Source organism: Trichechus manatus, unplaced genomic scaffold (assembly GCF_000243295.1).
Source record: "Trichechus manatus latirostris isolate Lorelei unplaced genomic scaffold, TriManLat1.0 scaffold00050, whole genome shotgun sequence".
In the NCBI taxonomy this organism is placed as follows: Eukaryota; Metazoa; Chordata; class Mammalia; order Sirenia; family Trichechidae; genus Trichechus; species Trichechus manatus.
This window is the reverse complement of record NW_004443986.1, coordinates 10,154,683-10,166,382: the sequence shown is the minus strand read 5'-3', so window position 1 is coordinate 10,166,382 and position 11,700 is coordinate 10,154,683. Positions and strand designations below refer to the sequence as shown.

At 37.5% G+C, this 11,700-nt stretch overlaps 1 protein-coding gene across 4 annotated transcripts in view; it reads left to right on the top strand.

Moving 5' to 3' along the window:
* Positions 1-11,071, top strand: part of TRA2A (transformer 2 alpha homolog) — a 28,428-nt gene extending 17,357 nt beyond the window's left edge. The window contains exons 4-8 of one of the 4 annotated variants that reach the window (XM_023732329.1): positions 1,780-1,968; positions 7,293-7,408; positions 8,367-8,498; positions 8,864-8,931; positions 9,089-10,902. In XM_023732329.1, the coding sequence (XP_023588097.1) occupies positions 1,780-1,968; positions 7,293-7,408; positions 8,367-8,498; positions 8,864-8,931; positions 9,089-9,099 (516 nt within the window). In that variant the 3' untranslated portion in view covers positions 9,100-10,902. Of the gene's footprint in view, positions 1-1,779; positions 1,969-7,292; positions 7,409-8,366; positions 8,499-8,863; positions 8,932-9,088 lie in introns of all 4 variants that reach the window. The other 3 variants (XM_023732331.1, XM_023732328.1, XM_023732330.1) reach the window with 3 other exon arrangements.
* Positions 11,072-11,700: the final 629 nt, after the last annotated feature.

The following is an 11,700-nucleotide window of genomic DNA, read 5'->3' as shown; positions in this document are numbered from 1 at the left end:
AAAAAAAAAAGGTTGAGAAGTTAGAGGGTTAATATGTTGTGGGGTTGTTAACTAATGTCATAAAACAACATGTGTACTACTGTTTCATGAGAAACTATTTGTTCTGTAAGCCTTCACCTGAAGTACGATTAAAAAAAAAAGAAATGGAAATTAGAACGACAAAGAAAAGGAAATGTTGTGCATCCTACTTTGGTGAGTGGCGTCTGGGGTCTTTAAAGCTAGCAAGCAGCCATCTAAGATGCATCAATTGGTCCCAACCACCTGGAGTAAAGGAGAATGAAGAACACCAAAGACAAAGGAAAGTGTTAGCCCAAGAGACAGAAAGGGCCACATAAACCAGAGACTCCATCAACCTGACACCAGAAGAACTAGATGGTGCCCAGCTACCACCAGTGAATGCCCTGACAGGGAACACAGCAGAGAGCCCCTGACAGAGCAGGAGAAAGGTGGGGTGGGGAACCCAAATTCTAGTAAAAAGACCAGACCTAATGATCTGACTGAGACTGGAGGAACCCTGGAAAGCATGGGCCTTGGACTCTCTGTTAACCCAGAACTAAAACAGTTCCCGAGACAACTCTTCAGACAAAGATTGGACTGGACTATGGGACATAAAATGATACTTAGCTCAAGTAGATACATGAGACTAAATGGGCAGTTTCTGTCTGGAGGTGAGATGAGAAGGCAGAGAGGGTTAGGAGCTGGTTGAATGGACATGGGAAATCAAGGATGGAAAGGAGGAGTGTGCTGTCACAGTATAGGGAGAGTGATTAGGGTCACATAACTATAAATTTTTGTATGAGAGACTGACTTGAATTGTAAACTTAAACTACAGCAATAAACAAAAAACAAACCATGGCTTGGGTCAGGTGCATCGTAGTCCTCAAAGTGACGTCTTTACTTTTGAACACTTGAAAGAGGTCTTTTGCAGCAGATTTGCCCACTGCAATACATCGTTTGATTTCTCGACTGCTACTTCCACGGGTTTTGATTGTGGGTCCAAGTAAAATAAAATCTTTGACAGCTTCAATATTTTCTCCATTTATCATGGTACTGCTTATTGATCCAGTTGTGAGGATTTTTGTTTTCTTTATGTTGAAGTGTAACCCATACTGAAGGCTCTGTAGTCTTAGGTCTTCATCAGTAAGTGCTTCATGGTTGTGTCATTTGCATATCACAGGTTGTTAATGAGTCTTCCTCCAATCCTAGTGCCGCACTCTTTATATAGTCCAGCTTCTTGGATGATTTGCTCTGCATACATATTGAATAAGTATGCTGAAAGGATACCACCCTGACACACTTCCTCATTTTAAACCACACAGCATCTCCTTGTTCTATTCGGACTGCCTCTTGGTCTATGTACAGGTTCTGCATGAGCACACTATAAGTGTTCTAGAATTCCCATCCTTTACAATATTATGCATAATTTGTTATGATACACACAGTCAAATGCCTTTGTATTAGTTAAACTGAGGATATATTTAGTATTAATTAATCTGAGGATGAACTCTTTCTTTAGGATACATTCTGAATAGTGAGATTACTGGGCTATAGAGTAAAAACATTTTTTAATCCAGCTATATAGCTTGAAGTGTACTCCATAGAAGGCCTGAGTATACTGTGAGCTGTAAAATCGTGGCTCATCTGCATTACTTCTCTTAAAATCTTATTTCCCAGTGACTTGAAACAATGTGCTGTTACATTGGATGTTCTAAGCAAGATATTTGCATGTATTTTAATTTGGAGTATTAATTACATTTAAATAAACTCTTTATTCAATAGGCGAATCCAGATCCTAACACTTGTCTTGGAGTGTTTGGCCTCAGTTTGTACACAACAGAGAGAGATCTTCGTGAAGTATTTTCCCGCTATGGACCATTGAGTGGTGTCAATGTGGTTTATGATCAGCGAACTGGACGGTCTCGAGGATTTGCTTTTGTTTATTTTGAGAGAATAGATGACTCGAAGGAGGTAAATTTGTTTTTATAATTGATAGGAGTATTTTCTGTGGAAATAAAAGAAATACAATTTAGAATTTTTAAAAAGTTGCCGGAAAAGGTTATTGTGTGCTATTAAAAAATAAATGCTTTACAATTTGAAAAATCCCTAATGGACATGATTATAGTATCGAATCACTGTTAAAAGTTGATTAATAGACTCCCAGTTCTGTACTCCGACCTCATCCAAACTCTGCTTCTCGATGTTACCATTGGAGTGACCACAGTTCCACTTTCTAGGCTGTACATTCTGGTATAAGCCTATTCTGGTTGAAATGTGGCCTTATAAATTGAGCTGTGTGTATTTAAGTTAATGGAAAAAATTAAGTCTGTACATGTTTTCTTTTGAATAAGCCATATTGGTGTTACATGTAGATAATTAAATAGACTGAAAAATTCTATAGTGTTTAAATTTATTTATGTTTAATTTTATGAGACTAATTAGCTCTTTGTATATACAGAGCTTTTTTTTTTATTTTAATATTCATTTATCATTTTGTTCTATACTTGGAAAATAATACCTGGAAGGAATTGACAGACATTATTTCATTTAGTATCATTCTGAATTTTCCTAACAAAATAATCCAAGTCATTGACTTGAAATGGTGCTAATCTAATGTATTAGGTATTGAATTGTAAAGCAAGCAGTAGGCTTGCATTGTCTTTACTAAGATAGGCTAGTTCCTGGTGATTGAGTTAGAAAATTTCATTTTAAGGAACTTGAAGCTGAGTATTAAACTTTTCTCAGACCTTAATAAATGGACAATACTGGCATTTCTTCTGCAGTAGTGTGTGTACCATTTTACACATGATACACTTGGATATAGGGCATTACTGCTCTGTGCATCAACAGTGTTTGAGTACAACATAAACAGTCATGATAAAAATTGGCCAGACAGTAGTTTAACTAGTAAAAAATACCTGCCTTAAGCGTTATGCTCTTTTAAGAACTATCCATATGGGATCAAATTGACAACAGCAACTTGAAAGATTAAATAGGAAACTTAGGGGGCAGTGGGCTTATGTTAATGGAGGAAGAACAGCTTGGAAAAGGAGGGTGAGAATGGTTGCAGAACTCAAAGAATGTAATCGGTGTCACTGAATTGTACACGTAGAAACTGTTGATTTGGTGTATGTTTTGCTGTGCATATTCTCAACAACAGAACAACAAAATAATTTTTTTTAATGGCCATTTCTTCCAAAATAATGGATAATACTGGCATCTGGTGAGTAGAGGCTAGGGATGCCACTAAACTTTCTTTAATGCACAAGACAGCCCCCTTCGCAAAGGATGTTAGTAGTGCCAAGATTGAGAAATCCTGAGTAACTACCAACAAAGTAAAACTCTGTTTGAAAGTCATTTATTTAATATTGTTGTCAGGTGCCCTGTTGCTGTGTTGAGCCCATTGTAGGCACTGTGTCAGTCCATCTTGCTGAGGGTCATCTTCTTTTTCACTGACCGTGTACTTCACCAAGCATGATGTCCTCCAGGAACTGGTCTTTTCTGATAACAGTGTATTTAATAGCATATTTAATAGGCTCCCTAATGTTTTAATTTGTCAGTATCGTGAGTTTTGTTTTTTAATCATGTTTTAACTGAAAGTTTACAATTCAAGTCAGTTTCTCATGCAAAAATTCATACACACATTGCTGTGTGACCCTAGTTGCTCTCCCGATACTTTGACAGCACACTCCTCCCTTCCACTCCGGATTTCCCATGTCCATTCAACCAGTCCTGACCCTCTCTGCCTTCTCATCTCATCTCTGGACAGGAGCTGCCCATTTAGTCTCATGTATCTACTTGAGCTAAGAAGCACACTCCTCATGAGTATCACTTTATGTCCCATAGTCCAGTCTAATCTTTGTCTGAAGAGTTGGCCTCGGGAATGGTTTCAGCTCTGGGCCAGCAGAGAGTCCAGGGGCCTTGTCTTCTGGGGTTGCTCCAATCTCAGACCATTAAATCTGGTCTTTTTACTAGAATTTGAGTTCTGCACCCCACCTTTCTCCTCCTGTGTCAGGGACTCTCTGTTATGTTCCCTGTTAGGACAGTCATTGGTGGTAGCTGAGCACCATCTAATTCTAGTCTCAGGCAGATGGAGTCTGTCGTTTATGTGGCCCTTTCTGTATCTTGGGCTGGTATTTTCCGTGTGTCTTTGGTGTTCTTCATTCTCCTTTACTCCAGGTGGGTTGGGACAAATTGATGCATCTTAGATGGCCGCCTGCTAGCTTTTAAGACCCCAGTAAGGATTTGCCAAATTGATTTCCAAAGTGGTTGTACCATTTTACATTCCTACCAACAGTGTATAAGTGTTCCAGTTTCTCCACAATCTCTCCAACATTTATTATTTTGTGTTTTTTGGATTAATACTAGCCTTGTTGCGGTGAGATGGTATCTCATTGTAGTTTTCATTTGCGTTTCTCTAATGGCTAATGATTGTGAGCATTTCCTCTTGTGTCTGTTAGCCTCTTGAATGTCTTCTTTGGTAAAGTGTCTGTTCATATCTTTTTGCCCATTTTTTTAGTTTGTTGTTGAGGTTTTGCAGTATCTTGTAGATTTAGAGATTAGACCCTGTTCAAATTCGTTGTAGCCAAAATTTTTTTCCCAGTCTGTGGGTTGTCTTTTTACTCTTGGTGTGAAGTATTTGGATGAGCATAAGTGTTTGATTTTTAGCAGCTCCCAGGTGTCTAGTTTCTTATCTGGTGTTTGCGCATTGTTACTTATGGTTTGTGTTCTGTTTATGCCATGTGTTAGGGCTCCTAGTGTTGTCCCTATTTTTTCTTCCATGATCTGTATCGTTTTAGATTCTATTTTTAGGTCTTTGATCCATTTTGAGTTAGTTTTTGTGCATGGCGTGAAGTATGGGTCTTGTTTCAATTTTTTGCAGATGGATATCCAGTTATGTTAGCACCATTTGTTAAAGAGACTGCTTTTTCCCCATTTAACGGACTTTTGGCCTTTGTCAAATATCAGCTGCTCATAGGTGGATGAATTTATGTCTGGATTCTCAATTCTGTTCCATTGGTCTGTGTATCTGTTGTTGTACCAGTACCAGGCTGTTCTGACTACTGTGGCGGTATAATAGGTTCTAAAATCAGGTAGTGTGAGGCCTCCCACTTTGTCGTTCTTCAGTAATGCTTTACTTATCCGGGGCTTCTTCCCTTTGCATATGAAGTTGGTGATTTTTTCCTCCATTAGTATTGTGAGTTTTTTTCCAATTGGATTTTTTTTTACTTAATGGTGGTAAACTGTGTATAATGTGAAATTGCCCTTTTAACCACTTTTGAATATACAGTTAATTCAGTGACATTAATTACATTCACAGTGTTGTACAACCATCACCACTATTTCCACGAGTTTTTATAACTGTTTTTTATTGTTATATGTTTGTAGTTTGTTTTCTTCCTGGTTTCATTTAAGGGGTACAGTATAAATTTAGAAGATACTAAGATATCTTACTTGGTAATTGATGGAATTTTTGTATCTTTGCAAAGTGCAAACCATCACAATTTAATTTTTTTTTTCATGTGAAACTTGTTTGTGATACCGCTCGTGTCCCGTTCCGTCCCCTGTTCCCCCCCCCCCGGTTTATTTCTGGATAAAGTAAAACAAAAATTGCAACTTTACTTGGTCCCAAAGAACTTCTTGCAAATGCTGTCATTATCCAGAGTGTTTAAATTATTATTGTGTTTATTGGAATTGGTGCCTAAGGACAAAGTGATAGGAAATGTGAGCTCAGATACAAAGAATGACTGGTAGGGTTTTTGGCTGTTGTTGTTACTAGCTGCTGTTGAATCAGGCTCCCCGCCCTCTTTCTCATGACAGTCCCTGGGCACTTTTGGATTGGGTAGTTGTGACCTGTAGAGTGTTGTGTTATCCCATTCGCTGATTTGCAGAAGCATATCACCAGGCCCTTCTTCCTGATCTTAGTCTGGAAGCTCTGCTGAAACCTGTTCAGTGTCATAGCAACATGGAAGCATCTACTGATAGATAGGGCGGTGGCTGCGCTTGAGGTGCATTGGATATTTGGTGTTCACTAGGTGGCAGTGTGTTATCTAAGGCTTGACTGGCTTAGATTTACCAGCTGAATTGTAATTTCTGCTTTGAGTTGCCCAGACTGAAACTGGTTATTGCCAACCTCAGAATTATTCAGGCTTCTTTGAATTGTGTGGCTCCTTCTCTATGGCTGTAGCTGCCTCCCCTAGCCCTTCAACACTGACTTCCTAAGTGTTTTTGCTGAAGTGTCTGTACATAAGAAAATTCAGTAATATTGGCACACCTGGTGGCATAGTGTTTAAGAGCTACAGCTGCTAACCAAAAGGTCGGCAGTTCGAATCCACCAAGCACTCCTCAGAAACTCTGTGGGGCAGTTCTACTCTGTCCTGTAAGGTTGCTATGAGTCAGAATCGACTCGACGGCTATGAGTTTGGTTTTTTATAGTAAGGATTAATATGTAAAATCCTAGCCCCAGTTGTTTGGGAAAGAAGTACTTCAGAGAATTTTGAATTTTCAGATGGAAAATGTGGGAGAGAAATAATTTTAGTGTTTTTTTTTTTTAATTACATGGGAAAAATCGTCATAGTTGTTCTTCTGAAAGGTGAGACCAAAAGAGATACAGCTTGCTTTTATGAAAGTGGTAGACTGTTGTTAAGAGTGCATAGTCTTAAAAACAAAAGAATTAGCTCTTTGGGGGCTCTTAAGGTGAAATATTTGTGGATTGTATTAAAATTATGTGTATTTTTAGTCCAGTCTCAGTAAGAGACAGAGGTTTTACCATAATGGCATGCTTAAAACCACTGCTGTAGAGTCAATTCCAACTCATAGTGACCCTATAGGACAGAGTAGAACTGCCCCATAGCGTTTCCAAGGAGCGGCTGGTAGATTCCATCTGCCAACCTTTTGATTAGCAGCCAAGCTCTTAACCACTTAGCCAGTTCCTTATATCATCATTTCTTCTTGGCTGCTCACTGAGTCATATCAGCATACCGGGCTGCAAACTGAAGGACAAGAAGGGAGGACAGGTTATAATTAGAACCTTATAAACCTTAGCTCCTACTTTCACTGTTTTAATGTTGGTCTTTATAAGTGGAATGGCTGGAGACTAGTCAGTGTGAAATTACAGCCTACATGTATAACATATAAAAAGTTTAGCTTGAAGAGACTTTTCATACCTCTTGCTGATCTCATGGTTTGGGGAAGATTACGTGGCTGCTTTTGGGACTAAGTAAATTGTGTTAAGTAACTATTACTGAAAGACTAGTGAATTGTGCATGACTTTCTGTGCCTGTTCTCCTTTATAGGCTATGGAAAGGGCAAATGGAATGGAGCTAGATGGTAGAAGAATTCGTGTGGATTATTCTATCACCAAGAGAGCACACACACCTACACCAGGCATCTACATGGGCAGACCAACACAGTAAGATTTCAAGTTTCCGAAACTGAACTATAAGAATCAGAAATCCACTAGAAGTGTGTGCAAATTTTTAATTAATCAGACGATAAAATGATTTTTTTTTTCCTATTAGAGTTGACAGTTGTTTTAACATGTACCTCTTCTTGGAGTATGTAATTTGAGTAGGGAGACAAAGTAAAACTATCAGTGGATTTCCTGGCTCTTCTCTTGGTAGTATACCAATAGGAAAAAATTCTGAATACTAGAAAAATACTGAGTGGTTTTTAAATATTCTCTTTCTCTTCTTATGTGACCTTGGAAACCTATCCATAGTGAGGATTTTACTGATAATTGCATTTGTTTAAAAAAAACCACAGTTGCCACAATTTTCACATTTTGAGTAAAACAGATAGTAACTTTTATAATGTTTTTTAATATAATACAACCAAAGACAGTATTCACAGAGGTATTTCTTGGGAGTGAAGGGATTATAGACTTTCCTTTAATTTGAAATCTTACTGGGAGAAAATGTGGTAATTGGCAAGGGACAGCCTACAGAAAACTACTGTGAAAATGGTGTCCTTGTGATTAGAGTTTAAATCACTGCTAAAGGTTTAAACACCAGACCCTGGAATTGTTTTAGTGCTGGACCCTTTTGTCAGGTCCAGTTCTCTTTGGTGCTCAGGGTTGGTTACTTTTTAATTCTAGAAATGTATTAATTGCTTTGGAAACCCTGGTGGTGTAGTGGTTAAGTGCTACAGCTGCTAACCAGAAGGTTAGCAGTTCAAATCCACCAGGCGCTCTCGGAAACCCTATGGGGCAGTTCTACTCTGTTCTGTAGGATTGCTATGAGTCGGAATCGACTCATCGGCAGTGGGTTTGGTTTCTGGTTTTTGAATTAATCCCAGGAATTCACATCTTAACATTTTGATACTGCTTCCCAAAACAGTGCTTCACATTGATGTTATGCATTCTTCTGTAGTAGTGGTGGTGGCGGTGGCGGAGGTGGAGGTGGCGGCGGAGGTGGAGGTGGTGGCAGACGTCGAGATTCTTACTATGATAGAGGATACGATCGTGGGTATGACAGATATGAAGACTATGATTACCGGTACAGGTAATGTTTAAGTTTATGATTTCTGTTCTAAATTTGATGATGGTAGTACTGTTTGGTACTTCTAATTTATGTTTGATAGACGTTTGCAAAAATTTGATGTTTAAAATTGTATATGATGATTTCTTGAAAGAAACAGAAATGATTTTTCTGAAAACTGAGCATGGAGGTTAACTACCTTTATTTGCCAATATTTTGTTGTGCCACATGCTTGCTTTATTCTTCTAGTATCATTGGCACAAAAAGACCTTAATAGTTACCGTGTTGGATATAATACTGAGTGTTGAAGTTTATTTTTATTTTTATTTTTTCATCTGCCTCAGTGGAGCAATTATGTGGTATGCTAAATAATCTTTTGTTTCCTACAGAAGAAGATCACCTTCTCCTTATTATAGTCGATACAGATCACGATCAAGATCTCGTTCTTACAGCCCAAGTAAGTAAACTTTCTTTTGTAGCATTAAGAACCTCATTTCTAAATAATGGTTCACTTTAGAAAATTAAGAGTATGTGGAGGCTGTTGAGAGTTGGAAAATATTAGGCAAGTCAAACTATAATTGTCATATTTTAACATTTCTTTTGTTCTTTTTCAGGACGCTATTGATAAACTGAATGGTTGCAGTTGAGGACATATTTTTGTTTTCCTTTTCTCTTGTTTCTTTTTTTTTAATTATTTTAATTCTGGCTCTCCCTAAGCTTCTGATCTTGCCTACTCTTTAAAAAAGAACCCTTTAAAAACATCTTCGGTTTGTCTAGCATCTACACGTTGTCAGTTGTATTGCTGTTTTTCACTCTTTTTATTATATTCTTGAAGATGTAATTGTTATTGAGTAGTTAAACATCTTGAGTAAAAAAGGAACCCCAGTGTTTTGCTTGGTAAATTATTTTTCTTTGCTTTTACATAAAATTAACTCGTAGCTAATCAAATAAGGAAAGTAAGTTACTTTTTTAAAGCCTTTTTTTGTGTTAGGCATTGTATTAGAGACTTGCATTTATGACAAACTTTTTTGTTTTTAAACTTTATTTTGGGTAAGATAGTAACATAAAGTAGCTCCGTCATGTCAAGTTTGTCTTGGGTGGCATGGAATAGTCAAATAGTTGAGTGTAGAAAGTTTGATACTATAGAAGAAAACACTTGGTCATTTCTTTCAAAGAACGAAATTTTTGAACCCTAACAATTAAGTCTTTGTTTTTTAGAGGTGAAAACTTGTGGACTCCTGTACAACATGTTGTATTTGAAATACATCTGTTAAACCTTACAGACTTAAAATGTGACTTTTTTTGGTGTTAAACTTATTGAATATTCCCTTAATCAGTGAAGGACAACCCTTATTTATTAACTAGAGCAATTGTATAATTTGCTGTTAGAAATTTTGGTATTGGGACACTGGTCATGGTATATATAGTCCTTAGATGATACGTGTGGGGAAAAGTAGTCTCCTTTCAAATAAAAGTTAATTTCTTTGACAACTGTATTGTCTCTTTATTTTGGTACAATAGAAAAATATCTGGATTGAATTTGAGCACCAGTCCTTTTCCCAGCATTCCTCCAGTGTATATTTGTACAAAGTTTTGTCAATCCTGAGTTAATTTCCTAATTTTTCCCAGTATTTTTGCTTACATCTGAATGTGTAATCCTTGTTTATTTTTCAGACTTTAAAAAAAACTCTTAGTTTTTTTCTCTCTTCTTTTTTGTGGGCCAGGTTGTAAATATTTAAAGAGTATTTAGTACCAGTCACTATGCTAAAGGAAAGATAAATAATATGGCTCATGTCTTCAAGAAGCCCACATTCTAATAGGAAACAAACCACTGTTTAGCGAAGAGGTGAATGATGTTTCAGGTGACCTTTATAAAAAGGTATAGGAGTATGAGCTCCTTTGTTTTCTCTCTCACAGCATTGGGAACAATTAGATTATTATGATCTGTGGTCCATAAATGGAGCTGAGAATTTTGTAAATACATGGAATTGAAGTACCTCAGACACCTTTATTAAAAAGATAAATTTTCAAAGGTTTTTTTTTTTTTTTGCCAGTAAGGGATAATCAACAAAATTGGCAATCTGTGTTGGTCCTTAGAGGGCTTTTGTTGTTAAACCAGGTTATTAAAAAGACTGGGAACCATTGTCTTAAAGAGAACATTAATGTCTTGACTAGGAGTACTTTAAAAACTTAGGCAGACATTACTACAAGTCATTGCTAAATATTAATTGCTAGCTATTAGCACATTAGAGACAAAGGAGTTACAGATTATTTTTTCTAACTTGTGGAAAACAAATGGGACCTTAACATTAGAAGAGAATTCATTCTTCTAATTCAAAGTATAAAGGATACTTTTTAAAAAGTTGATTTCTAAAATCGTGCCCCACTCTTTTTAAAAAACCATCTATAATGAGACCAAATGGTCAACAAATACTCTAAAGCAGAGGTGAGAAGGTGGGGGGCTTGGGGGCTCTGAGACTACTAGGGTAACGGGAACTTGTTACGGATTGAATTGTGTCCCTCAAAATGTGTCCACTTGGCTAGGCCATGATTCCCAGTATTGTGTGATTGTCCACTGTTTTGTTATCTGATATTATGTATTATAAATCCTACCTCTGTGATGTTAATGAAGCAGGATTAGAGGCAGTTAATGAGGCAGGACTCAGTCTACAAGATTAGGTTTTGTCTGAAGCCAGTCTCTTGAGATATAAAAGGAGAGAGCAGAGAGACAAGGGGACCTCATACTACCAAGAAACGAGCCAGGAGAATAGCACGTCCTTTGGTCCCGGGGTCACTGCACTGAGAAGCTCCTCAACCAGGGGAAGATTGATGACAGGGACCTTCCCCCAGAGCTGGCAGAGAGAGAAAGGCTTACCCTGGAGCTGGCACCCTGAATTCGGACTTCTAGACTGTAAGAGAATAGATTTCTCTTCGTTAAAGCCATCCACTTGTGGCATTTCTGTTAAACAGCAGCACTAAATGACTAAGAACTGAACAACTAGAACAGAAATAATGAGAATGTTGATATAATGTGAAGAATGTAACCAATATCACTGAATGATACGTGTAGAAATTGTTGAATGGGAACTTGTTTTGCTGTGTACACTTCACTGGAAACACAGTAATTTTTTTTTAAATTGTGTCATCCCCTCCCCTGCTAAATCTTAAGCAGTATGTCAACAAAGAACATTAGCCACTATCTGGAAGAAGAAAGTGGCCATGTGAA